General features: G+C 43.2%; 1 protein-coding gene across 3 annotated transcripts in view; it reads right to left on the bottom strand.

Moving 5' to 3' along the window:
* Nucleotides 1-6,132: 6,132 nt before the first annotated feature.
* LOC116883445 (cytidine monophosphate-N-acetylneuraminic acid hydroxylase) overlaps nt 6,133-27,862 on the bottom strand; it is a 57,331-nt gene continuing 35,601 nt past the window's right edge. Inside the window, exons 10-15 of one of the 3 annotated variants that reach the window (XM_032884591.1) lie at nt 22,805-22,945; nt 19,364-19,538; nt 16,006-16,122; nt 12,073-12,188; nt 8,663-8,758; nt 6,133-6,422 (exon numbers count right to left, since the gene is read on the bottom strand). In XM_032884591.1, coding sequence (XP_032740482.1) covers nt 8,683-8,758; nt 12,073-12,188; nt 16,006-16,122; nt 19,364-19,538; nt 22,805-22,945 — 625 coding nt within the window. In that variant the 3' untranslated portion in view covers nt 6,133-6,422; nt 8,663-8,682. Of the gene's footprint in view, nt 6,505-8,662; nt 8,759-12,072; nt 12,189-16,005; nt 16,123-19,363; nt 19,539-22,804; nt 22,946-27,862 lie in introns of all 3 variants that reach the window. The other 2 variants (XM_032884590.1, XM_032884592.1) reach the window with 2 other exon arrangements.

Genomic DNA, 27,862 nt, shown 5'->3' with positions numbered 1-27,862 from the left:
AGCTACCATGTGGTTGCTGGGAATTGAACTCAGGACCTCTGGAAGAGCAGTCAGTGTTCTTAACCACTGAGCCATCTCTCCAGCCCTCGACTTTTCAAGTTAGGAGTGGTGGCTCATGTTCGTAAACCCAGGCAGCTGAGACAGGAGAACTGTTGGGAGCTCCAAGTAGACCCGTGGGCCTGAACTACCTAGTAAGTTCTTTGTCCTTGAGAGGTCTTTTCTAAAGAAAACAGAAGAAGAAAGAAAAAAAGAGAGAAAGATAAAAAAGAAAAAAAGAAAAGTTTTTCAGCATCAGAGGAATGTCTTGGGGTTTCCTTTTTTCTTATCTTTTTTTGAAGTCTTATTTACCTTTATTTTATGTGCATTGGTGTTTTGCCTGCATGTTTGTCTATATGAGAATGTCAGATCTTGGAGTTACAAACAGTTGTGAGCTGCCATGTGGCTGTTGGGATTTGAACCCAAGTCCCCTGGAAGAACAGTCAGTGCCCCTAACCACTGAGCCATCTCTCCAGCCCCGAATCTTAGGGTCTCTATTTCTATTATAAGATATGAGAAGCAACTAGAGGAGGAAAGGGTTATTTCATTTTACCACTCAATCACACTCCATCATAAATGGAAATCAGGACAGGAACTGAAGGCAGGAACTTGGAAGCAGAAACTGAAGTGGAGACCATGGAGAAGCATTGCTTACTGGCTTGCCCACCATGGCTTGCCCACATGGCTTGCTCAGCTTGCACTCATGTAGAACCCAGGACCCCTGTGAGAGTCTGCATCCCTACACCAATATTTAATCGAGAAAATGTTCTTAGATTTTCCTCCAGGTAATCTCAGTTGAGACTCATCTTCTCAGATAATGTCTAGGTTTGTGTCAAGTTGATAAAAACAGACTAAGACCTGGAATCTTGTGTTTTGTATTACTGGAAACAATGTCCACTAATAAATGCCTTAGTCTGGCTTGTTTTGATCCCTAGTCTTCCAAGGATGTACAATTAGAAAAGGAGCAGGCAGAATGACCCAGAAGACAAGAAGAGACATGGCTTTGTCTAATGAAGCAAAACTCAAACTGTTCTCTATGGCAAGTTACGAAAACATGCCTTTCTTCGTCCAGTTGGTTCTCAGAGTTTGCAGGGAAAATAGACATTTGCCAATCACAGGTAAGCTTGTCATTCCTATAAGTCCAGAACTGTGGAATGTAGGCAGGAAGAGAGCCGAGAGTCTGAGAGCATCCTGGGCTACATTCCAGCATCTTGTTTCAGAAAAGAAATATATGATGTGTCTATCCTCAATTTAAAAGGCAGAAGGATTGAAGATGTCACATGCCCTCGAGAGTGTTCTGCTATACAAGATGTAACCTGAATGCCTTAGGTGGTTTCCCACAAAAACAGTTGATTCCAGGAACGGAATGTGCTGGAAGGAAGCACCTCTCCCTAGGTATTCCTGAAGAGAATGGTTCCTCTGTGACAGGCTCCCAACCAAACAGCTCAACAGCCTCCAAGAGCTCGAGCCTTGCGGTGCTCTTCTGCCACCTACTGACAACTTTGGCTCATTGCGGTTTCCCAAGGCCTTGGTGCGCTCTCCAGCTCAAATTAGAGTATTTCATTGGGTCAAAGGAGAAAGGAAATATCCTGAAATTCTGGACAACTATTCTATTTTGTCAATTGTCTTTGGTCTTCTACTGCTAATAATAATACATGTTGCTGGTGACATGGCTAAGTAGAGACGTGTTTGCCACATAGCTTACCTGCAGGGCACGTGTGGCCCCTGCCCCTGTAAATAAATCAGGCTTGAGAGATGGCTCACTGGTTAAGAGTCTTGCTGCCTTTGTGATCAATCCAGGTTTGATACCCAGACCCATATCCAGTTGCTCACAGCTGTCTGCAACTCTGTCTTTACAGGATCTGCTGCTATTTTCTGGCCTTGGCAGGCACATGCAAGTGGTACATATGCAAACAAGCACACAAACACATACACCTAAATAAAAATACTGTTTAAAAAGAAATACATTTATTTAATGAAAAACAAAATATCATGTTAAACAGGTAGAGTCTCATATTTTTCATAACTTAATGTCTTGTGATATATAAAATTACTGTATATTTTAAGGCATTTTTTCATAAAATATGATCATCCTAAAGGCGTTTAGGAAACCATAGGTGCATGTGTGTGTGTGTGTGTGTGTGTGTGTGTGTGTGTGTGTGTGTGTTCACAATGTTTGGGGAAATGGTCTGGACTTGTATAGACTGATATAGTACCATTGAACTACACACCCCAACCTCTGAAGGAATTTTAAGAGAGAAACAGTCTGTCAACTTGACAATCCTAGAATCACCTGGAAGGAGTCTGAGAGAGAGACTGCAGCAGAGCAAGGTTGGCCCGTGGGCACATCTGGGAAGGATTATTCTGATCACATTAATTGAGGTGGGAAGATCTGTCCATTGTGGGTGTCATTGTTCCCAGGGTTTGGGCCTGGAATGGATAAACGTAAAGAGGACACTGAGAAAAAGCAGGTATCTGTTTGTTACTGCTCTACTTCTGCTGGGGATGTGACAGGCTGCTCCAAGTTCCTGACTTCAGTTTTCCAACACGATGAACTGTATGTAACCTGTGATTGTGGACAGATAAACCTCCTTAAGTTGCCTTTGTCAGGATATTTTATCACAGCAAGAATGAAATCAGGACGAACAGCAGAGGGAGGAGTCTTTGCAGAATCAAGGTTGTGGAACTCCATGGAAAATCAGCAAACAAATACCAGCACATGCATATGCAAATTATGTAAATATAGAATCAAGGGCTGTCATACACACAGGTCTATACATGCCTTGGAAGACTGAGCAGATGTCATCAAAAGCCAGAGTTCAGTAATCCAGCCAATGGAAAAAAATCTAAATGCAACTCTCTCTCTCTCTCTCTCTCTCTCTCTCTCTCTCTCTCTCTCTCTCTCTCTCTCACACACACACACACACACACACACACACACACGATGTGCACACACATGCACATACACACAAAACCGTGTGTACACACTATTAAGTATTCTCTTATTTTAACATAAAACTTAGATCATCCCTAGCTGGCTTGGGACTCACAGACACTTGCTTCCTCCTGCCTCCAGAGTGCTGGGACAAAAGGCATGTACCACCTCATCCAGCCTAAAATTTAGAGTTTTTATAACATAATTTTCTAAAAATAAACATTTTACCTTTTTGATCAGTAAACAAACAAACAAACAAACAAAAACAAAAACATAACTTTATTTTCATGAGTGGCAACACTTGTTATTATATACGTAGCACAGTACAGTGTTTATTTGCACAAGAGGAATACATTTTAATGAGGATAATTTCCCGTTGAAATCATGTCAGTTTTTAAAGTATAATACTTTCAAAAGTACTAGTACTAATTTGTCTACAAAAGAAATCAAAAGATCGGTTGGGTTTTAATGTGTCAGGAATGCAGTTAGAAGAAGAAAGGAGGAAGAAAGAAGCAGAGGGAGAAGAAGAGAGGGAGAGAAGAAGAAATCCTCCTGTGAGCTTGAGACAAGCTCTACTGTTCCCTATAGCAGTGGTTCTCAACCTCCCTAATGCTGTGACCCTTTAATACAGTTCATGTTGTGGTGACCCCTACCCTCACCATGAAGCTATTTTTAATGCTACTTTATAATTGTAGTTTTGCTGCCGTTATGAATTGTAATATAAATATCATGCTTTCTGATGGACTTAAGTGACCCCTGTGAAAAGTTAGTCAACCTCCAAAGGGGTCGGGACCCACAGGTTGAGAACCACTGCTCTAGAAGATGGTTATGAACCCATTGGGTGAAGCCAAGGCCATGGAAGGTGTGAGTCCTGGGAAAGCCAGGTCATCAGTGTAAATATTTTTAGCTACAGTTTTTCTACAACTCTCTCTCTCTCTCTCTCTCTCTCTCTGTCTCTCTCTCTCTCTCTCTTTCTCTCTCTGTGTGATGTGTGACTGTGTGGTGAGGTCAAAGGTCAGTGTCAGGAGTCCTCAGTTACTCTCTACCTTATTTTGTGTGACAGGGTACCTCACTGAACCCGGAGCTCATCAATTCAGCTGGCTTGGCTTGACACATCCCCTCCCCCACCTAGTGTTGGAATCTTGGGCATACACTATAACCAGGGATTTACATGGGTGCTAGAAATCTGCACTCAGTTCTTCATGTTTACCTAGCATGCACTTTACTGGCTGAACTTTAGCTTTCTTAGCCACTCGAGCATGTGAACTGTGTAGACTTCACAAAGTGTTTATAGGAATGTCTCATGTTATGGTTGATTCTGGAGTCAACTTGGTTACAATTTAGGAAAGAACCTAGACAAAAGGGGGTATTTTCAGAAGGAAGTCAGGTGCCTTTTGCTTGCATGGCCTCCCCTCTTGCTGCAGTGGCATGTGCTCTGTTGCTGCTGGGATTCCTTCTCTGGCAGTAGAACCAGCTTTCCCAAGCTCTTCTTGTAGGCTACGACCAGCAGCTCTCCGGGGCCTTTTGATTCCAATCACCAGATTGCAACCACTGAAACACCCTGCACGTGGACTGAGTTACCAGTCATCTCCCCCAGTAAGAGATTTCTGTGACCACCTCAATGGTTGGGGCCCAGCCTTAAGAATTAAATCCGGGGTTCTTGGTGTCTAGGGTTATGTGTTTTGATCATTTGCTTGTGTTTCTGTACGTGCGGTTCTGTTTCTCTAGAGAACTCTGACTAAAATACCCCACACTACATTTGTGGGTCCCCTCCTCAGTGCCTTCTCTCTAGAAGTTCCTGATTCCCACTTCCCTTACCACACTCTCAGATCCTCAATCTAGATTCATATGAATGGGGAAACAGTTGCTAATAATAATTTTTCTGTTCCAATTTTCTTTTTAAATTTTTGATGTGTGTTGTATGTGTGTGTATGTATGTAGGAGTACATGTGTGCTTGCTCATGCCAAGATACACATGCGGAGGTCAATTTTCAGTTGTTGTTTCTTTCCTTCCACCATGTTGGTTCCAAGGATTAGACTCAAGTCATTAGATTTGGCCACAAGCCTTTATTCACTGAGCCATCCTGATAGCCCATGATATTAAAAAGTAAGCCACAGTAGGATAAACTATCTTAAATTTCTAGAGAGATATGTAATAGCTTTGAAAAGGGGTGTGGTGGTCTGTACATGAATCCTCAAATTTTAGAGAATGGGGTAGGAAGAGCTGGAGTTCAAGGCCAGCTTGAATTACATAAACGGATGGATGGATGGATGGATGGATGGATGAGTAGTAAATAAATGACTGCCTTAAAAATGTGGATAAAGGAGAGTAACAAGAGGAGGAATACTTATTTCAGAACATGCTATGAATTTGTGCACACAGTGGACTTTAGTATAGGAATTGATTATGTCAATGAGACAGGAGTCATTTCCAGACTCTCGCTGGGGAGTTCTACTGTCCACAGTGTCTCTACTAGGAAGCCAGAACTGTACACCACACAGCCACCAGAGGTGGGTATTAGCTTTTCAAAGCTCAGAGCTTTACTTTTCTAAAAACCACTATACCCCAGAAATGCTGTCATTTTGTTTGACTGGAAGTGACAGGTTCTGTTCATGAAGAAAACACCTGCCTCTATCCAGGCTAGGAGTGAGCCCCCAGTCCTACCCACCATTAAAGACTATACTTCCCCTGTGGCTCTGTCACTCTTGGTACTAAAACAGATGCATGTGATCCAGTACTGGGGAATAGGCAGGAGGACAAGGAATTTAAGGCCAGCATGGGTTTGTGTTTTTTCTTATTCAGGCTTCTCTTTATAATAGCTTTGCTTCTTCTCACTCTTTCTTACTTTTTTTGAGCAATCCTTTCTATATCTCATTACTAAAAGGGGCGTTTCCTTTAAACTTCATTAAAGGATATGGAAAATGCCTACCAGATACGATTCACTTTTGTTTCAATAAAGCAGAGAGGAGGAGGTCTCACTGCAGAGGGCCGAGGGGACTGTCGATGCCAATAGAAATGGAAAGGAGACCAAGAGGCTTTAAAGCAGCATTTCTAAGAGTTCGGTAGAAAGGTGAGCCCTGTTATTCCAAATTACAGAGGGAAGCAGGAAGATGGCCATTAGTTTGAGATCAGCCTTCGGCTACCGAGTGAGAAAACAAACTTCTATTTTAAAATAATCTTTTATTTGTCCATCATATACATCTGAACAAATATTTGAATAAACATATTATTTTAATAGTAACTGAATAATTTGCTCTGTAGTATAAATCACAAAGTCTAATTTCTAAGCACTTATATTTTTCCTAGTGTGCTGAAAACAAGAATAATCTACCATTCATGTTGCTGATTTTAATGAGGAGATAGATCTGTCTCTCATTGATTAGAGTTAGGCGTTGATTCTGAGGTCAAAATCAAGAGGTAGGTGACAGTCAGAGACTGCACTTGACTGTCCTGTCAGCAGGTGAAGGAAAAACAACATGCAAAGGAAAACTCTGGGTAACAATTACAGTTCCTTAGAGACACATTAGTACATCTGAAACAAACAAATAGAAAAAAACCACAGGCAGCTTACTTGTCTATTTTAAACATGAAAACAATGTTTTTCACATTCTAAAAGGATGCTTTCTCATGGTTTTTTGCTGTGATTATTTTGAAGACAAAGATTCTTATTCTCTATAGATTTTAAAGTATTTTCTTTCTAAGATTATTAACTAGTGTTCTCATGGCCCGTCAATCAAAGATCTATCGAACTATTAGAACTCCCAGGCCTCATTAATTTGACACATTTCATAGCAGAATCAAAGTCATTTCAGTTCACGAGACAGCCCGTGTTTGGGAAGTAGATGATGCCAACAGCTCTCTGAAAACCTGAAAATATCGATCATCCTGAAGCTACCCAGGCGATAGATCTACCAAAGAACACAAGAGTCATTTATATCTTCTCATCAGCAGCATCTCTTGTTTCCCAGTTTCTTCTAGTCTCCCCCACTTCCCTCCCAGCCCACCTTCTCTTCTCTAGCTTGCTTCCTTCATGCTGCTGGAGTCTTATAACTTTCCCCTCCTGTGCCTACAAAGGACTCCCTTTGCCTTTTGTTAGGCTTTCTTTCCCATACAGAGCCCATTCTTGGTTTTCCTTGGTTCTCCTTGCAGGGAGTGTGGATGGGAAGAATTTGAAAGCATGTTGGGGGTGGAGCTAGGGATCTTATGCCCTGGAAGTACATGCTATACTACTAGGCCACACTACCAGCCCCAATGAAGTAGTTTTGAGTCAGTCTATGCATTAACGTACAACAGGCACATGTGTGAACATCCCTTAAATGTAGTGTTTATCCATTGCTGATAAAAACTTTCTTCTTTGTCATAAACTGCCGTGTTCAAGATGTAAGAGCCAGTTCTTGATTTGGGGGCATTATTTACTACCTCTGAGTAAAAGACACTACCAATAACTAATGGCAGTTATTGGTATGTCTATGAAAGTACTTCCAGAAAGGTTTATCCAAGCAAGGAGACACATCTTGAATGTGCAGACACCATCCTGTGGGCTGGGGTCCTAAATTGAATGGAAAGAGAAAGTCAGCAAAGCACAAACATTCATCTCTCTTTGGGATGACTGGGGCACGATGTGTCTGGCCATCCGCTACTCTATTATCCTGCCTTCCCCAACAAAATTGTCTGTTTCCCCTAACTGTGAGCTCTAACAAACCCTTCCTTCCCTTGATTGCTTTTGCCAGTTACTTTCTTGCAGATATGAAATGCGTTCTTTTCCCACTTGAGTGTGTATCACCCCTAAAATTATGCAGGGGGTGTGGTGCTGTGCACTAGGGCAATTATACAAAATTGCCTACTTTGTATGTATGTTCGTGAATTCTGAGGTCTGTTCAGGTGTCTTCCTCAAGAGATGGCCACCTTGTTCTGAGACTGGATCTCATTGGCTGGAACCCATTGGTTAGACTAGCCTGGCTAGCCAGCAAGCCCCAGAGACCTGCCTGTCTTCCTCTCTCTTCTGTCTGTCTTGTAATGACAAGCTCTACCAAGCCTGCCTGTCTATATGGATGCTGAGGAGTAACTTGGTTCTCATATGTATATGACAACCCCTTTTCCCAACTGTGTCATCTCTTTAGTCCCGACTGTACTGGAGCAGCAAGTGTTAGCACATGTGATAAATACAAAGGGGTAGGCACTGGTGGATAAATGAATGTAAACACACGGGGACAGAACATTACCATTTCTATAGCATGTGGTCCTTTTGATCATGTGTAGGTTGGAGCAAACTTTGTAGCTCAGCTGAGGAGACTCTATGCCTGACTGTGGAAAGGGCGAATCTGACTTGTGCCACAAAAGCTGATCTCAGGCTCCATCTCAGTCATTGCTTATAGCAATTCTCTTTCCAAGTTGTGTTTAGAGTGTTCCCTCTCCTTTTGTACTCAGGATTTTTCTCCAAAACAGTGTCTGTTTTCCTAGGCAGTCTGTGTCACCTCTACCCTTCCAAGGAGCCTGTGCATGCTGAGCGAGTGATCTCATGAACTGTCTTTACGTCTTCTTTATACCTTTATATATTTACTCTTACTCCTTAGTGTTTTCATGGCATCTCTCTTTTATGATCCCCTGGAAGTCATGTTTCCTGTAACTCAGTGATGAAGTGAATGCATGGATACATGGCTAGGGGTCTACCAGCCCCACCTGGTACTTACCCGGGATGTCCAGGTCCAGCCTAACCACAGCGCATTAGGAACGACTTCCAGTTAGGTGGTGTTAGAGGGAGTTTTATCTGAAAATGATTCCAAAACCTGCAAGAAACAAAGCAGAGAGACGTGAGCTTTGAACGCTGATGCCTCTTGCATGGCCAGGATTTCTTTGGTGCCTGGTCTCAGCTCTTTCCCAGAGGACAGTCTTGTCCTGTTGTTTCAGATACTGAGTTTTCAGAGTTCCTTAAAACAGGGTGGCCATCTGTCTGTCTGTGGTGAGCCCACTTTAAGGAAAGTTATCTTTCTACAAGATACACAAAGCCGCAGGTTGGAGTATTAGTGAAGGTGACCATGTCACCTTAGATGTAGGAAGATGAACCTGCTTCCTAAAGAATGACCTGGTGGGCTGCTGAACTAGACTCAGAAACAGCACACACAAGAACTCACCCCGAGGAAAACATGGGGAACATGTCAAGAGATGCAGACATAATCCATTCAACCACTGTTTCACACAGTGAAAAGCTGGAAAGGGCTCAATGGCCAAAGACTGTTAAAGGAGGTCTGAATCCTAGCATACAGTATTGGGTAGGCTGGCATTCAAATGCCCGTGGGAGAAAGGTTGAGGAGATAGGGAAATGGCTAGTGGTGGCCATGCCAGTGCATGGGTGAGGATAGCATTGTCCTCGCTGGGAACACCTCAGAGTGTGCTTGGAAACAGGAAAGGAAAGATTAACTAGATACCAAATACAAATTGTTCTACCCGAGCGAGGAATATTTCTGGTCTTACTTTTTTTATATTGTAAAAAAAATTTTTTTCAAGCAGAAGCAGGCAGATCTCTGTGAACCCAAGGCCAGCCTGGTCTACAAAGCAAATTCCCGGACAACCAGAGACACACAGAGAAACCCTATCTCAAGAAAAACAAAAACCAGCAACAACAATAATAATAATTAATAATAATAATGATAATAACAGTAATAAAGAATTAGGTCCTGTATAAGAGTTAAATGGGGCTGTGCCTGGTTCATCAGGACGTCCTCCTGTACTCATGACCTTTGTTCTCAAAACATAACATAAGCCAGCTGTGGAAAAAGGTCATGCTTGTAAGCCTAGCACTGGAGAGGTAGAGGGGCGCCAATTCAAGGTCATTCTCAGCTACGTAGAAAATTTGAAGCCAGTTTGGGCTATGTGAGATCCTGTTTCAATTCCTACAAAACAAAACAAAACAAAACAACAAAAAACAGCCATACAATATGACAAGATAGATTCAGCATCCATATCCGAGATGATGCCAAAGTGAATTATTTTTATACAGAAATGGCATCTCTACATTCTTTCTTTTTCACCCTAGAATAAGAAGTCAGGTATAAGCATGGCCAGTACTAGGGAGCCCAAGAGCACTGGTCACTCATTTGGCCCACAAGGTGACTGAAGCAGAGTGTGAGGCTGGCACCTCTGTCTTCACTCTGTCTCCATCACTGCAGTTTAGACTCCTGAGCTCTGTACTAGCATGTTAATGACTAAGGGGTATCTGCCTCCCTAGCCTAGCTCATCCTGCTTTAAGGCTAAAGGTGCAAAATAATTCACTATCCTAACCTGTGCTCACCTTGACTTCCAGAAAGAATAAAGTACCCCCCACCACCTGCAATACATCTCTGTACCTCACCATGAAGGCAACTATTCATTTAGGGGGTGAGGCTATCCCAGGAACAGAAGTGACCATCCTGAAGGACCTGGATCATTTCCTGAAGTGGCGAGAGGTAATAAGGACTTCTTTCATCCACCCTGATATACAGGATGAGAACTGGGATAATGGCTTAGTCATACCACAGCTTGGCTGGACTACCTGACTGTGCACTCTTCTGTCCTATCCCAACAGCCTGAGGATGGATTTGAGTCTCTGGTTCCTTTAATTTGCTTTTCTGTATGCAACCTCCCTGAGTGTTCTATGACCTCCACGTGCATACCATGCACACACACATACTTGTACATGCACACACTGGGGAACTGTTCTAACTCCTCTGCTATTCATTGGCACATTGAGACAGAGGCTTGGGGTGGGAGGGAAAGGAGGAAGAAATGTGGGGTGTCCTGTGTTTTTTCTCTACAGCACTGGCTACATGTGATCTGTTGAAAATGAACAGAACTCATATGTCCCAACTCTAAGAGTAAGAAGATGGGCAGAAAAGCCAGCTTTGGGTTGTAGTTAGAACATTCTAGATGAAGTTGCAGAATGTCTATACTGGTGTGTCACTGAGATACTGTGGTATCATTTCTCCCCTACTCCCCAACAATATGTGACATGTTATTGAAGACACTCTATCTACAGAAGTGTGGGTAGGCCAGAAAGATACATCCCTTTATTAAGAGTCATCCTGAGAGAAGGTGGAGGGAGGGGCAGGAAACACGTTTCACAGGAGGGGCAGTCGAAACCATAACGGCTGTAACAGACACGTACGCCTACATGCTTTATATTTTAACATACAGCTTTAAGAGAATGGAGGGTGGGGGCTGCATGTGGTGGCTCACACCTGTTATCTCAGCAGTTTGGAAGCTGAGCCAAGGGGGATCATGGGAGGTTTGGGGACAGCTTAGGTTATGTAATGAGTTCCAGGCTGATCTGGGATATAGAGTGAGGGCCTGCTGCAACCAACCAAAGAAAACCAAAATTGTAAAGGAAATAACTTTTAAAAAATTTAAAGGGATATTTTAATACACTCACTAGAGGGCTTTCCTTAGACATTCTAATTTTTAAAAATTCTATCCTAATTAGTTTATTTTGTGTATGTTTCTATGTGTGTGTGAATGCACGCACGTGCGCATGGTGTGCATGTGGAGGTCAGAGAACAACTTTTAGTAGTCATCTCCTCCTCCTACCATATGTCTCAATGAGATAGAACTCAGGTCAGCAGGCTTAACAACGGAACCATCTCCGCAGCCCAGACATTTTAAGTAATCAGAATTTTAAGGGTTAAATGTCTTCATCTTTTCAGAGGGCGAGTGGTGGTAAGAAGACTACATTCTCTTTACTCATCTTGTGCATGTAAAGACAGGAAATTGCTCTTTCTCAGATTCCAAATGTGATCTTAATACTGTATGACGCTTCAGGGTATAAGCAAACACAGATACAGTGGTTATTCCTGCAAATCCCCAGTCTACAGACACTGAGCTCAGGCATGATGGTATTTTCCTGTAAGCCCAGCCTATGAGAGACGGTGAGGTAGAGATTGTCAGGAGTTAGCCTGGGCCACAGAATGATCCGCTGTCTTAAAAACACAGAGGACAGAGGATGGAGCCTGTCCTCTCTCCGCTAACTTGGGGAGCACAGCCACCGAATCTACTTCTCTACAACCACTGTGCCCTAAGCCCCTCTCCCACCACAGTCCCGTGGCATCAAACATTCCAGGGCTAGGCTTACAGATGATGGTATATATCAGGGTCCCGCTGCAATCGGGTCTGAAATCCAATATACAGGTCATCCCACAGCAGGCCGTTCTTCACCACGTGCCTGATGACATCCACACGGCTGCGGATCTGAAATGGAAACAGCAGCTGTCAGGGAGCCTTGGCAGTGTGGGAGTTCACTCCCTTGTATCCTTGAAAAGGTAGCTGCCATACTGGCCGGAGCGAAGAGCTAAAGAAAGGAGGAAAGAAGTCTCCTGGATGCAGGTCACAGGCTGAGGACAGGAGTGGGGAGCCAAGAGCACTGGGATAGCGTTGCAGAAAGCAGGGTGCAGAGGAGAAGCTGGGCTCAAAGTCAGGGTCCAGTTTCGTGATTTAATCACTACGGCCTCAGTTTTCTCATCTATAAAATGAAGATTAAAGGTGACATTCCTCATAGGACTGTGGGGACAACAAGTAAGACTATGAACAGAAAACATTTAACATGAGGTTATACACTAGGTGCTCAATAAATGATACTGTCGTCAAAAGTAGCAGGCAAGCCGCCACCTGCTCTGTGTTCATGGCAGCAAGTGTGTGTGTCCAGTCTGTCAAAGAGCAGGGCTGCTTTAAGCCAGGAGGTTAAAGTCTTTAAGGAATTCCCACCACACCACCTGGGCATCACATGGCCAGGCCAAAGGATTTGCCAGAGCCCCATAAAGCACGTCCACGTTGACTTAACTCACTCTCCAGAGACTCTCACTGAACTTTTTATTTTATTTTTATTTTTTATTGGATATTTTATATATTCATATTTCAAATGTTATCCCCTTTCTCCCCTCTCCCATCCCCGTCCCCCTGCTTCTATGAAGATACTCCCACTCCCACCTCAACACCCTGGCATTTCCCTACACTGGGGTAATGAGCCTTCACAGGACCAAGGTTTTCTCCTCCTATTGATGCCAGACAATGCCATCCTCTGCTACATATGCGGCTGGAGTCATGGGTTCCCCCCTGTGTACTCTTTGGTTGGTGGTTTAGTCCCTGGGAGCTCTGGGGTGTCTGGTTGGTTGATACTGTTTTTTTCCTATGGGGTTGCAAACCTGTTCAGCTCCTCCAGTCCTTTCTATAACTTCTCCATTGGGGTCCCGTGTTTAGTCCGATGGTTAGCTGCAAGCATCCTCATCTGTATCAGTAAGGCTCTGGCAGAGCCTCTCAGGAGACACCTATATCAGGCTCCTGTTAGCAAACACTTCTTGGCATCAGCAAAAGTGACTAGGTTTGGTGGCTGTATATGGGATGGATCCCAAGAGGGGCATTCTCTGGATGGTCTTTCTGTTAGTCCCTGCTCCACTCTTTGTCCCTGTATTTCCTCCGGTGAGTATTTTGTTCCCCCTTCTAAGAAAGACTAAAGAATCCACGTTTTGGTCTTCCTTCTTCTTGAGCTTTGTATGGTCTGAATTGTTTCTTGGGTATTCTGAGCTTTTGGGCTAATATCCACTATCAGTGAGTGGATACCATGTGTGTTCTTTTGTGGCTGGGCTACCTCACTCAGGATATTTTCTAGTTCCATTCATTTGCCTAAGAATTTCATGAAGTCATTGTTTTTAATAGATGAGTAGTACTCCATTGTGTAGATGTACCACATTTTCTGTATCCATTCCTCTGTTGAAGGACATCTGGGCTCTTTTCAGCTTCTGGCTATTATTATAAATAAGGCTGCTATGAACATAGTGGAGCATGTGTCCTTGTTATATGTTAGAGTATCTTTTGGGTATTTGGCCAGGAGTGGTATAGCTGGGTATATCATGTATATCCATGTTATACCAGGTATAACATGTCCAATTTTCTGAGGAACCTCCAGACTGATTTCCAGAGTAGTTGTACCAGCTTGCAATCCCACCAACAATAGAGGAGTGTTCCAGCATCTGCTGTCACCTGAGTTTTTAATCTTAGTCATTCTGACTGGTGTGAAGTGGAATCTCAGGGTTGTTAGTTTCACTGTGTCTCTGTTGAGTTTCTGTTTCCATGATCTGTCCATTGATGAGAGTGGGGTGTGGAAGTCTCCCACTATTATTGTGTGTGGTATAATGCGTGCTTTGAGCTTAAGTAAAGTTTCTTTTATGAATGTGGGTGCCCTTGCATTTGCAGCATAGATGTTCAGAATTGAGAGTTCATCTTGGTAGACTTTTCCTTTGATGAATATGAAGTGTCCTTTCTTATCTTTTTTGACAACTTTTGGTTGAAAGTTGATTTTATTTGCTATTAGAATGGCTTCTCCAGCTTGTTTCTTGGGACCATTTGCTTAGAAAAAAAAATTCCCAGCCTTTTACTCTGAAGTAGTGTCTGTCTTTGCACTGAGGTGAGTTTCCTGTATACAGCAAAATGCTGGGTCCTGTTTAAGTATCCAGTCAGTTAGTCTGTGTCTTTTTTTTGGGGGGGGAGGGAGGATTGAGTACATTGATGTGAGCAATATTAAGGAAAAGTGATTGTTGTTTCCTGTTATTTTTGTTGTTAGAGGTGGAATTATGTTTGTGTGGCTATCTTTTGGGTTTGTTGCAAGAAGATTACTTTCTTGCTTTTTCTAGGGTATGGTTTCCCTCCTTGTGTTATTAGAGTTTTCCATCTATTATCCTTTGTAGGGCTGGATTTGTGGAAGGATAATGTGTAAATTTGGTTTTGTCATGGAATATTTTGGTTTCTCCATCTATGGTAATTGAGAATTTTGCTGGATCTAATAGCCTGGGCTAGCATCTGTGTTCTCTTAGGGTCTGTATGATGTCTGCCTGCATGCCACCATGCTCCCAGCCATGATGATAATGGATTAAACTCTTGAAACTGTAAGCCAGTCCCAATTAAACGTTGTCCTTTATGGTGGTTTGAATATGCTTGGCCTAGGGAGTAGCACTATTAGAAAGTGTGTGTTAGCATTTTGTCTAAGCTCTGCCGCACAGTTACCTGGCAACAGGTTGCTTGCCCCCTCCTCACCCTCTTGCTCTCTTGCTCTTGCCTTCCTCCTCCCACTCTCTCTCCCCATCCCCTCCCCCCTCTTCACATGCTCATGACTGACCTTCTCTTCTCTTCTCTTCTCTTCTCTTCTCTTCTCCTCTCTTCTCTTCTCTTCTCTTCTCTTCTCTTCCCTTCTTTCCTCTCTCCTTTCTCTCTCTCTCTCTCTCTCTCTCTCTCTCTCTCTCTTTGTCTCTGTCTCTCTCTCCCCCTTCCCTTTCTCTGTGTCTATTACCCTCTTAACTCCCCTCCCCATGCCCTGAATAAACTCTATACTATACCTTCATGTGACTGGTCCCTCAGAGGAAGGGATGCCTCAGCATAGGCCCACCAAGGCACCCCCTTCCTCCACACCTCCATAGAACATACCCCTCCTCTATTTATCTTTTTATAAACACATCAGTGATGGTAGAGAGATATAAACCATAGACAAAATCATCCCAGGCTATCTTCAGTTCCTTACAGCCACCCATTGCCCACCTTCGTGTCTGACCCAACACTCCCTGGCCTCTCAGACAAAGCCTTTGGAATGAATTAACTTAGCGATCACGAGTTTCCATCAACTCCAAAGCTAAGCATGTCATCGGATAGCCTGTGAAGACTGTAGCAGAATATGCCGTTTGACTGCAACCTGACTACCTGATGTTCTCTTTGAGAAACCCCTTAAGACTTTACTTCATTCTGAAATTTAAAACTTTCTAAGTCATCTCCACATTGCCGAATATGGAACTTGGAACAATCCTTACTCCTGTTCGTAGGTCACAGTCTCTCACATTTGGCTCAAGGATAAATCATGACTTACTTATTTTGAGCTGTGTTTCTGAGTCAACAGAAAGAAGTGGTTGTGGGAAGGGAGGAAGGAACAGTAATAAAGACAGGAAGAGAAGGTGAGAGGGAGGAGGACAGTATGCAGGAAAAGGAGAGGGAGGAAGAGGAAGGGATCCCCACCAGGGGAGGTACTCACTTCTTCATAAGGATGCTCCCGGCTGGGTCTTTCTTTCGGAAAGGATAAATCTAGAAAGTCCACTAGATAGTCGTACCCTCCAGGCAGAGGACTGAAGTCTTCATCTGTTTCAATCATCTGTGCAAATTACAAGGCAGTAAATAGAAGAGGATCATCAAGTAGGGGCATCTTGAAGAAATTCTAAAACTATGGAAATCTTAAATACCCTCAGAGAATAGCAGTGGCTTAAAATACCTGTCTCATCTTCGTACCTCCCTCACTAAATTTCCCCCTTTCTCTAGTTCAGTCTCTCTTGAGCTGATAGGGTTACATTCTTCCACACCAGCAAAACTGTTTCCTCTTAGTACTGGAACTTCAGTGGCTCAGAGCCACTGAAGCGTTATCAGCAGTGTGACAGCAAGAAGCACCGGAAGCTTTCAGATGGGGGGAACATAAAATGTGGAATTTATGTCTCACATCATATAGCATCCAGAGAGAAATACATTTACTGGGTCAGTGAGACAGCTCAGCAGGTAAAGGTGCTTGCCACCAAGACTAGCCACATGAGTCCAGTGCCTGGAACCCACATGGTGGAAGGAGGGAACTAATTCCCATAAGTTTCTCTCTGACCTCCACACACTCACTGTAGCACATATACATACATATATACATACATACATACATACATACACACACACATACACATACATACATACATACATACATACATACATACCCAGAGCTTTATGTTTCAAAGATGATCTCCTTAAAAACAGTTGAGAGCTAATCTAAGTACCAGCATTTTCTAATACTTAAAACAATGGTCTTATATCTTATTCTTTTATGTTATTAAAAGAAGAATATTTGAATGCCTCAAATATAGAAGTGATCTAATCTGGGAATAACTCATCCCAAGAAGAGGGGTAGGTGTGGAAAGCGGACATCTTTCACCAACACACACACAGTCACACGGTGTTTAGTTCATCACTGACCAGGGAAAACATGGCCCCAGGCTAGCCTGAAAGGCATGCTTCTCGAGAACCATGACGCTGGAGCACAGCAACTGTGACCTGGTATTCATACTCAGGGACTGCACAGTAAATTGGTCCTCTTCTGAGAGCAGCCAGTACCTGTTGGTGATCAGGAGTGCTGCTCACATGCTACTGTCATCCAAGACTGCTGCTTGTACAACCCCAGGCACCATACATACATACATACATACATACACATTGCCCTGACCACTGCCTACCCTAGGCCTCTTCTTCCTCTTGCATTCCCTGTCTGCTAAGTTTGATTGCTGCCATCCTAGGTATTGAAGCCAGGGTCTCCTGTGTACAAGGCATGTACTCGACACAGAGCTGCACCTCTAGCCTGCTCTGCTTTTGGCAAACCTTGAGTAGCATATAGCCTGAGGTTCTGGGTTGCTGCTCTGCACATGTGTGCTTGCTGAGGGCCGTGCAAAGAGGAAATCATGGAGTGAGGCCTACTGGTTACCACAGCCACAAGGGTGAGCCTCAGTGTGGCATGACCCTGAGGACCATGTTTCCTGAGGACTTCATGCTGTTACGGAGTTCTGTTCTGCTTGCTGCCCTCACATCCCTCTCAATCTAAGAATTGTTTGAAAACCTTAAGAGGGCTTCCAGTTACTCACTGGGCATTTCTCTGGCACTCACAATAACAGTGCTTGATCTCTCTCAGGCATTGCTGCTGGAAAGATTAATGATTCAATTACAACCCTGGGAAAGAACTTAGAGACATAGATTTTCAACAATGACCACCACTTTTAGGAAACATTTGGAAAAATAAATCTTCTAGTAACGCTAGGTTGAGATGTCTTTACTATTAGCTTTGATGTAGAAATCTTAGGAAACAATGTGGAGTTCAGAAAGGCATACTCTTACTAGTTAAGCTAGGGAACAAACTTTATGGTCAGGGAACAAGAACAATGGCATCAAAGGCTGACGTGACTCTCACTGAGGCCGGACTGCTGATGATTGATTTCTTATCCCCAGTTTCGCCCTCAGATTCCTGATATGATTTAATAAGAATTGCTGATGAGTACATGTGCATTTGTAGGATTTAAGGTAGATACGACTGAATTTTATATAAATGTTTAGATTTGTGATTCTAAAGATAAATAATAAAATAATCACTCCCCTTTTTTGTAACCGAAAGTTGCTCCCTGTCGGTAAGAGAAACTGGCTGAGGAAAGTCCCTTGCTTGATTACACTTTGTTAATCTCTAACAAGTTGCTCAGCTACAAATGTATATGGACTTTTGGGAATAATTTGTTTTATTTACCTGTATTCCGTAATGTTATTTCTTTTAAAGGGATTGAGGAACACATTGTTTTTTCATAATCATTCACTAGAAGAAAACTAAAACGTAGTCACATTGAATTTTATACTATTTGAAAGATTTTGCTGGGATATGTAAGCTATGGGAGAAAGAATAAAATATGGGGGCTGGAACATTGTTCCTCCCATCCACCAGCTGTGTGTGTGTGTGTGTGTGTGTGTGTGTGTGTGTGTGTGTGTGTTTTCTCTCTTTTCTTCTCTTTCTTGATGATCCCAAGGAGTTAAAAGAGTTCATAGTTTTTCTGCTGGCCACGGGGAGTGCCAGCCCGGTAAATTAAACTTTCCTCAGAGAAAAGTCTGCTGGGTAACTTCTCTAATCCCTGGTTGACTTTGGCAGCAGCCCCTGTAACTGTCTGGATCTATCGCCAGCGGTTCTAGCTCTGACTCTCAATGGCTACCTGCCTCAGTTTACCCAGCACATGATTGCCGAAGCTGGTACTGGCATGTCCTGGGGCTAATTCCTGTTCAAGCATCCATGCTTGCCTCTGCCTTATGCCATTCGGTCCTCAGCACCATTGCAGATAGGAATTAGCAGTTTCTGTCTCACACGTTCCTTCCATCCATGCCCCTTTGTATGGGCGCCACTGTCTAGCCTCCCAGTCAAGCATTCCTGACCTGTCAGACAATGTACAGGACAGCCACAAGGGTGTGGGGGGAGAAGTTAATAAAGCACACGTGTGAAGGGAACACCAGGAGCAGAAGGGTACAGAGGACAGGGTTGCAGGAGCTGGAGGACCCAACCAAATCAAAGGACAGATGAAAGTTCTACAAGGAAGCCTGCTGTTTTATTTGGTGGTTTAAAAAAATAATAATAACTCATGGTAATAGGAGAAAAAAATACTGCAAAAGCTAAACTGAGCTGTGCTTAATGACTCCTTCTGTCTCAAAGGAGGATTATTCGTCACACGGCCTGAGTATCCTCTGCTGGATGGTTTGTACAGCTTCCCAAGTGCCAATTAGAAAGCAAACTGGAAACTGGGGGATTGCAAAGATCTCCAAATTACAAGAGAGTGGAGGCATACCCTGACTACCAGGTTGTAATTCTTAAATCCAGCCCAAGTGAAGTATTCTTTAATCCAGGATGAGTGAAGGAAGATTGAGTCTCTGACAGAAGAATTCAAGGTCTTCAGGTATGGCTCAAAGTCCCAGGAATCCTTGTAAATTTTGGTCCCTTCCGGAGGTTCCACAATGCCCTTGCTTAAAGACACAAAAATGAAGAGGATCAAAAAAGCAGTGAGATGCTGAAGTGATTTTCAGAGTCCCTTCCTAGCTTAAGCCCTACTGTTTCCTATACACTATTAAATAGGCCAGGCTCCCAAGTCAGGTTTTATTGACTAATCGTGTATATGTCTGGGAATAGAAAGGTGCAAGATCCCTGACTGGGACCCTTTTGTTCCAAATAAGCAGACGATGGAGATGTTCAATATGATTCGCTTGTACCAGCTTTGTGGATTGGCACTCAGATGTTTCTACATCCCTATTTGGACAGGCATTTGGTGAAAGAACAGAAGGGAACGGAAACATTTCTTACTGGAAGTGGGGGTTCCCAAGACTCAGCAAGCTAAGAAACCTTAATGACTAAACAAGACTCCTTCCCCAGGCTATGTAAGCCATCACCAAAGTGATGGGGAGGGGGAGGGCATCCTCCTGGGGAGCTGCTCACAGGCTGCTCTAGGAGTTCCGGGGTGCAGCTTTCATGAGTGCAACTGTAAGTTTGGAATTTTCTGTAATGAGCTGTCTTTGATCCAGTCACATCCCCATAAGTGACCCTAATGAACTCACTGGTTCACCAAGCTACACTTGGATGGATCTGGTTTTGGTCTGTTAATGGTGTCCTTCTGGGTCGAACAAATGTTTGTTTACATCTCCAGTGGCCACATGGTGCCCAGCAAATATCTGAGCATACAAATGACCTTCATCTATAGGATTTTGTGCCTCTGGTATACTGTGCTCTGGCTGTTAATCAAACTCCAGCTTGCAGACAGATTTGTAATTTTATCTTTCAATCCAGTTAGTAGTACAGACAGCCCTAAAGTTCTGTTCATCCTTACATGGAACATGGATGCCTGGATCTTGAGAAAGTAACAGGATGTGAAATACCCAAGGAAAACTCTAAGGAGGCAAACACAGCCACATCTATTAAATGTTTGTAAGCAATAGTAGATGCCTGTCTTCTCAAAGCTTCACTTTGAGTCCACTGTGTCTCCAAGGTTACAGAGGCACTTTGGTATCACTTCTGAAACACATCTCCAATCTCCTCTAGCTCCTTGCCTGGTGTCATTTTGAAGTGTCACCATCTCTTTCTGTGACAGAACAGCTTTCCCCCTGTCTCCCAACTGCGGAGGCCTAGATTTAGCTTCCTCTCTAGTGTATCCTTCCCTACGAAGCTGAGGTGTTTCTGGAAGCACAGCTCAAGACTGATCCTACTTTGCTCTGTCATTTTCTGTGGCTCTCCTCACTTGCAGGACAGGTTCAAGGCCCTGATGATCTAGGAGGCCATACTGACCCTGGCCTCCATGTGGTATCCCTGCCTCCTCCTGCCCCCACCCATCAGCTCTGAACTCGGGGCTGGGAGGGCTTCCCAAGGACCACGGCTTCTTCCTGGCTGCGTCCTATGTACTTCTGGCACTCACAATCAGAAGGTTGCAAGGAGTTACTTATGGATCAAAGGCATCTATGCACTAACTTTATCTTTTATCTCTGCCCTGCCCTTCCCCAGCTAGGCTGTGACCTTTGACTAGGAAATTTCCTTCTCTGCCTCCCTCTCTCCCTCCCTCCCTTCCTCTCTATTGTCTCCTTTCCCACTTCCCTCTTCTTTCCTTTTCTGACTCTCTTGTACTTGTAACAGTCTTCTTATCCCTAAGACCTAGCTAAATGCCTACTATTTCAGACTGAGCTTCTGTGACTACAGTCCCAGATTTCTTGTCACTTCTTCCTTCACAAGGCAGTTAGGCATGGTGGCTTTACTGTATGTGAGCACTGAGATACAGCCATACTAGTTCTTGTTTCCCAGAATGCTTTGCTGTGACTCTATCTCAGACTTATTGTATCCGGCGTATCCCTGAGGGATTTATCTGCATTTAGCAAGATCATTGGTGACTCTGATGTCTATAGGGGTGACAATATAGCCACATGCAGTAAAACACAATGAGAGGCTTGCACAAGGATGATTCAGGAGGCTTAGGAAGATGCCAAAGAACAAGGAAGGTTCTTGAAGGATGAGTATTAATTGAAACAATCAAGAAACATCCTTACTCTCCAACTGGACATCCTACCTCTTCCATGCTGGAGCACTTGGGACCTCTCAAAGAATTTTAAGCAATTTTAACTTTCACAATTTAGAAGGATTCACTTGTCATCAATGAAGAGAGGGCTTTCCAATATTTTGCCCATAATTCCTGTAAGAACTATTTCATGTAGGTGTGGGGTGAGAGAGAGCAAGTTCTCACTTTGTAACCCTGAAACAAACTAGGCTGGCTTTGAACTTTTGGTAATCCTCCTGCCTCTTGAAGTGCTGGGATTACAGATGTGTAGCATTGCTCCCAGCTAAGAACTATTTCTACCAGGATGTAAAGTTATTTCAGAATTAAAACCCTTACTACATGCAAGAATCAGGAGGGGCCCAACCACAAACCAGGGAACAACAGGAAATGTCAAGGCCTGAATGAGTGATGGAGACAGCATGCCAGGAAAGGGGCAGCTGAGTGAACACCCCATGAAAATGAGGGCTGGCCAGGCTGTAGTCATATTTAGAAAGTCAGCAAAGGGTAACACCAGTGCCCTACTTCCTGCACTTCTATATGTGGGAAAAAAATTTATGACTATGTAGCTCAGGGTGTATGTACTTATGTAACTACAGGCCTCTTGAGTCAATGTTAGCTCTTTTGGAATTGTGTTTTCCTGTTTAATATTTGAAAAGTGCTGCTAATTTTATAGGCCATATTTGCACTGAGGTAAAAACTAACTTTCGGAGCCACCCAACATAGGTGTTGGCAATTGAACTCTGGCCCTCTGTGGTAGCAGCTTTGAACTACTGAGCAATTTCTCTAGTCCCTTACCTTACTCTCTAGTAAGGCTTTGGGGTGATGAAAGTGCTTGAGTCATTCATTTTACAGGATGAAATGCTTGGGAAAGCCGTCTGACTTGAGCAATAATTACTAGTCTATTTTATTTTGACATAGTCAACATATTTTTCTTAAGTCAGGGTCTCAAATAGTACAGTCTGGCTTGATCCTCCTGTCTCAGCCCCCTATCTGCAAATCTGTTGGATTTGCAGGTGTGTGGTAGACTGACTGGTTCTAAGATTTTTATGTTTAAAAGTGAGAGAGAATTTTATCAAGTAAGAAGCTCGGCATGTTATTGCAGAGTAGGGACCTGATGCGAGTCAGGAGGGCGAGTTCTTATCATAATATTAAAAAAATTATATAAGGTGTTTTTATCCCCCATAAATATTTAAGCCAAACCTGTCAGTTGGGTCCTTCAGCATCCTGCCCAGGTCAAGGGTAGCTCCAGGTCGAGGGGTCCATGTCACCACATTCGAGTTTTTCTTGATAAGGTTGTTGAGTTGATTTGGGTCGTTTTTGGTGTTTGTTTCCTTAATATACCTAAGAAATTGGAGTGTTCCCAGAAGAGGAAGTTTATTCCCTAGTGTGTGCAGCAGCAACAGTGAACATTTTGGTTTACTCTTTAATCCCACTTTATTCCAATCCCCTCCATACACACCTAAGAAAATTAAAGACCACATTTGGGCTATTGTCCTTAATCAGTCGAGGAAGCATATATTTTTGTTTTTTAAGTATATTCAGGTGGTGAGTGGAATTACGTGAGGGAACTGCAAGTGAGCAGAGGAATTATAATACACAGTAATTGCATAGTCAGAATATCAACCAGAATGGAGACTGGTTGGCTTTTACTTGGTAGGCGTTACACTAAGTGCTTGATATGAACTTATCAATGCTTCATGAAATCACTACTATCACTGTGTTCATTACCTAGAGATGGAAGCAAAGACTACACAGCCCACAGCCTGCACAGGCTTAAACTACAGACAAGGCCCCACGGTCTCTCTCCAGCTTTCAGAATAAAATCTGAAACATCTCTGCATTCAAAGCCACTAAAATGGTACCCATTATCCTTGGGGCTTGCTGGCCAGCCCAGCAATGACAGACTGACTCAAAAACACAGGTGGGTAGCACCTGAAGAACGACACTCAAGGTTGACCTCTGGCATCCACAGTCATCCAAGTCATAGACAGGCACACACTGCACCCTCATACATGTGTATGTGTGCACACAGAGAGAAGGGAAAAGACAAGACATTCCACTGCTTACAGAAGAGCACATATCCTCAATTATAACCCTTCCTGAGACCTCCTCCCTCTCCTCTCCTCTCCTCCCTCCCTCCCCCTCCCCTCCCTCCCTCCCTCCCCTCCCTCCCCTCTCCTCTCCCTCTCCTCTCCTCTCCTCCTCTCCTCTCCTCTCTCTCCTCTCCCTCTCCTCTCTTCCCCTCTCCTTCCTTTCCTTTTCTCATGAATGAGAAAGGTAAGGGCTCTACGGAAGCCCTACATCCTTAGCTCAAGATCTAGAATTTAATTGTGTTAGTAATCAAAGCTGGGCATCTCCCCAGTCAAACTCCAAACCCCCACCTTTCTCAAAAACACCAAACCCTGTAACTTGTTAATTTCCAACATCATACTGACAGTGGTGTTGGGGCAGAAAATGATTGACTTAGAGAAAACAGGTTTGTCACTGTAATTCTCCTTATGGTAACTTCCGAAGATATTACTACTAAAGAGACTTTGGCTTCCTTGACCTGCACTTTGGTTCTCCAGACCTGATGTTTAGTGAGATAATTAAGTAGAATACAAACATCTGTGTTTCTTTCCTGAAAACCCTGTCACTGCGCTTAAAAGGTGTCCATGGCTTTGTCCCTGCTCCGATACCAGCATCTTCCTGCTGCTTCGGTTCCTGCGTGTGTGTTGCATGTGTGCAGCTGTGAGCATAAGCACGTGGTGGCCAGAGGTAGACATTTGCATCTTCCTCCACCACTCAACCCTTTCAGAAAGGGTCTTTCACTGCCCTGGAGCTCACTGACTGGCTAGGCTGGCTGGTCAGCAAGCTCCAGTGAGCCATCTGTATCTGACTCCCTAGCACTGGGATTACAGGTGCACATGGCTAAGCCCAGGTTTCACACGAGTGCTAGATGCTAACACAGGCCCTGGTGCTTGTGTGGCAAGCATGGACTCCCGAGCAGCCTCCCCAGATCTTCAGTTTCCAGCGTAAAGCAACGCCATTGCTGTCTCTCTTTCATGGCTTTCCCTGCTGTGAGACTCCATCTCCTTATCCAGGGTGCGGTCCATCACTATTTCCAAAGCACAAATAGTTCACAAACTATGATAACTGCATGGTGCCTTTCTGTCTCTTTCTCTACAATAATAAGGAATTGCTTACCTATGGGATCGTAGCTTTTAACTACTTTCCCCACAGAAGTATGTTGACAGTTTGAGTACCTCCTAAATAAACACCCACTTCCTCTAGCTTTTGTTGTTGTTGTTTTGTTTTGTTTTAGACAAAACTTCTCTGTGTAGCCCTGGCTGTCCTGGTGCTTACTTTGTAGCCCAGGCTAGCCTAGAACTCAATAGCGATTGGCCTGCCTCTGAGTTCCAAGTGCTAGGATTAAAGGCTTGGGTTGTACACCACACCGGCCTTCCAGCTCTTCTCCAATACCCTGTGCTTCCAGCTACCTAATGTTTCTTTCATCTGAATTTCTCGTTCACTTTCCATTGCCACTCACCATTCCTTCCTGGGGGTAACTGTAATAGTTTTAAATTGGTCTCCAAACCAATGCTTTTCCCTTTTTGCCTTTCCTACAATGTGGACTCACAGCCTGTCAACTAATGATGGCCGTCTTCCTCACTAGACTTCATGGGGATTTCCCAAACTTCAGGAAAACCCCCAAACTGTTTACCATTGCAGACTCTGTGGTTCTTGTCTGCTGTACCCCACCCTCCCACACACACACTTTTTCCCCGCTTTCCTCATAGTGTCCCCTATCCCAGCCCTTAGGCTCAGCTGCAGACTCTCTCTCTCTAAAACCCATCTTCCACAGGGTCTCCCAGTATAACTCACAAAGGTCTGGAACTTTACATGTAGACCTGCCTTGAACCTTTGCCAATTCGCCTCCCAAGTGCTGTTGTTACGGGTGTATGCTACCAGGTCTCATCATAAACTACAATGTCTCAGCTCAGCACCTTCTTAACTTTTCTGGACAGGCTCTGTATAGTCTTTAAGGATAGTTTTCACTAGTCTAGAGGCATCCTCTAACCACTTGTCTCCGTCTTAAATCCAACGGCATTTGCTACCTGGTATTCTAACTGTTTTTTCTTCCTACAAACTAGAACTCTGAGGCCAATTATTTTACTTCTAGTCATCTATATCATCCCATCCCCTACTCCCTGTGTTGTCCTGTCCCATATCTTACCCCTCCAACCCTTGCCCATCCCCACCCCCATCTTGAGCACTGTGCTACTTCATAAACAATATATCACAAAAAGCAAAAACAGCACTGACCACAAGAAGTTGTCTTTTAACCTTAGGCTATGCTTACTAAAAAGCGTTTAAAAGAGTCAAGAAAGCTAGATAGCATCAACACAGATATAGGAAAAAAGAAAATATTAATAACAAATCACATTGATGGTTCCAGGGGTCACATGGTGAGAGATAGGTATTAATTACAAAATCGATCCATCATGTCTAATCACAAGACGAATGAAATCATAAGTGTTGGGTGACTGGTTTTGATAAATGGTGGCAATGGTGGTAGAACCTGAGCTTAAATCCACACCACTGTCCCTTCTGTGTAGCTGCCACCACTTAACAGGAAGTCAAGGGCCTTCCTTGGGTGAGTATTGCCATGAGAATTTATCTCTGAAACTGGCTTCTTCATTACTCAGTGAAGTCATAAAAACACAGACCTGACCACTCCCATCTGAAGGTGATCCACAACTTTGCCGTTTGAGGATAGGCAGTCTGTGTCCCCCTTATCCCCAAGTCCTAAATGTTATGCCCAAAATTGATCTTCATGGAGCAGAGGGCACTCCTTCATAAAGTCCCTGCTAGAATTTAGTCACCATGTGTGACAACTGTCAACCACACGATATGTGTAACAACAACAACCAAATTATAAGAGCAAAATTTAAACATCTGTAAAATCTTGTTTAGCATTTAAAATGATAAAATTAAACCAGACCTGGTGGTGAATGGCTGTAATCTCAGCACTCAGGAGGCTGGGAGATCACGAGTTTGGGGCCCATTTGGTCTGCATAGCAAGATTCTATCTCAAAAAAAAAAAAAAAAAAAAAAAAAAAAAAAAAAGCAAATGAAAACTAAAATAAAATGTAATATTATGTCCCAATACTACAAAATAGGTATTTATTTTCTCGAGATTGTGAACTCTAGAAAATATGCATTTTAGCACAATTTGTTTGTGTTACAGATATGACTAAAATACTCTTATTTTGGCTTTGGGGTCTTCTTTAAAATCATTATGTCTGTAAAATTATATATAAATATATATATATATGACATGGCTGTAGGAATAAAAATGTCTAGGGGACTAATGGGAGGGGAAGAAAGGAATGATGTGGACACAGGGTAAATATATGCAACATGCAGCTATATAGTTACATAAAAACTTTTAAAATTAGGTAAATCTTTAAAGGAGAAGGAAAAGGGTTGATGAGTTAGCTCAGCAGGTAAACACACAGAACCTGCCAAGCTGAATTTAATCCCTGGGACTTACACTGGTGCAGGTAGTTCTCTGACCCCTAACACTAAATAAACAAATAAAACTTCAATTTTTCCTTTTTAAAGAGTAATCATGCTTTCCTAACAGCAGTCAGAGGGCAAGAGTATATGAGCATGAGTCAAAAATAACAATCCACATGGATGAAATGTCACAGTGGAATCTAATGTTTTATATACTAGCTGAAAACTTACAAAGTTTGCCCTTTACCCTTTATATTTTTAAATATACTTAGCCACGTGCAGATTTGTGTGAGCCCCAGTCAGAAGCACTCCCCAAACTTTCTTGCATTAGGCTGTATTGCCTCTTGACCTCTCAGCTCTTAACTATAACTGGCCTGTGCTTCATTCCCATAGATTTGGTTTTCTTTTAATTGCCATAATCCACATCATAAAGTTTGCCACCCTTTGATACTGTGTCCTCTCACGTCACAGTGCCTTTTAGATCTATTTGTCTGGTATGGCATTATAATTCTTTCTGTGAACCAGAAGGGATAACTCATAAAGACGTCCTATCTGGGAACTTAGTTACTACTCTGTGGGCTTGGAGCAGATACATTGTACGTTAAACTAAGCAAGATTTACATATCCGTACAGTCGGAGTTAGCATTTGAAGTGATGAAACCATGTTAGGCAGGGTGGTAGATCTGTGGTCCCAGCACTCATGAAGCTTGGGTAGAGGATCACAAACTTCAACTTATGGTTTCACATTCTGCTTCT

This window comes from Rattus rattus, chromosome 14, assembly GCF_011064425.1.
Source record: "Rattus rattus isolate New Zealand chromosome 14, Rrattus_CSIRO_v1, whole genome shotgun sequence".
Lineage (NCBI taxonomy): Eukaryota > Metazoa > Chordata > Mammalia > Rodentia > Muridae > Rattus > Rattus rattus.
This window is presented reverse-complemented; position numbering and strand designations above follow the sequence as displayed.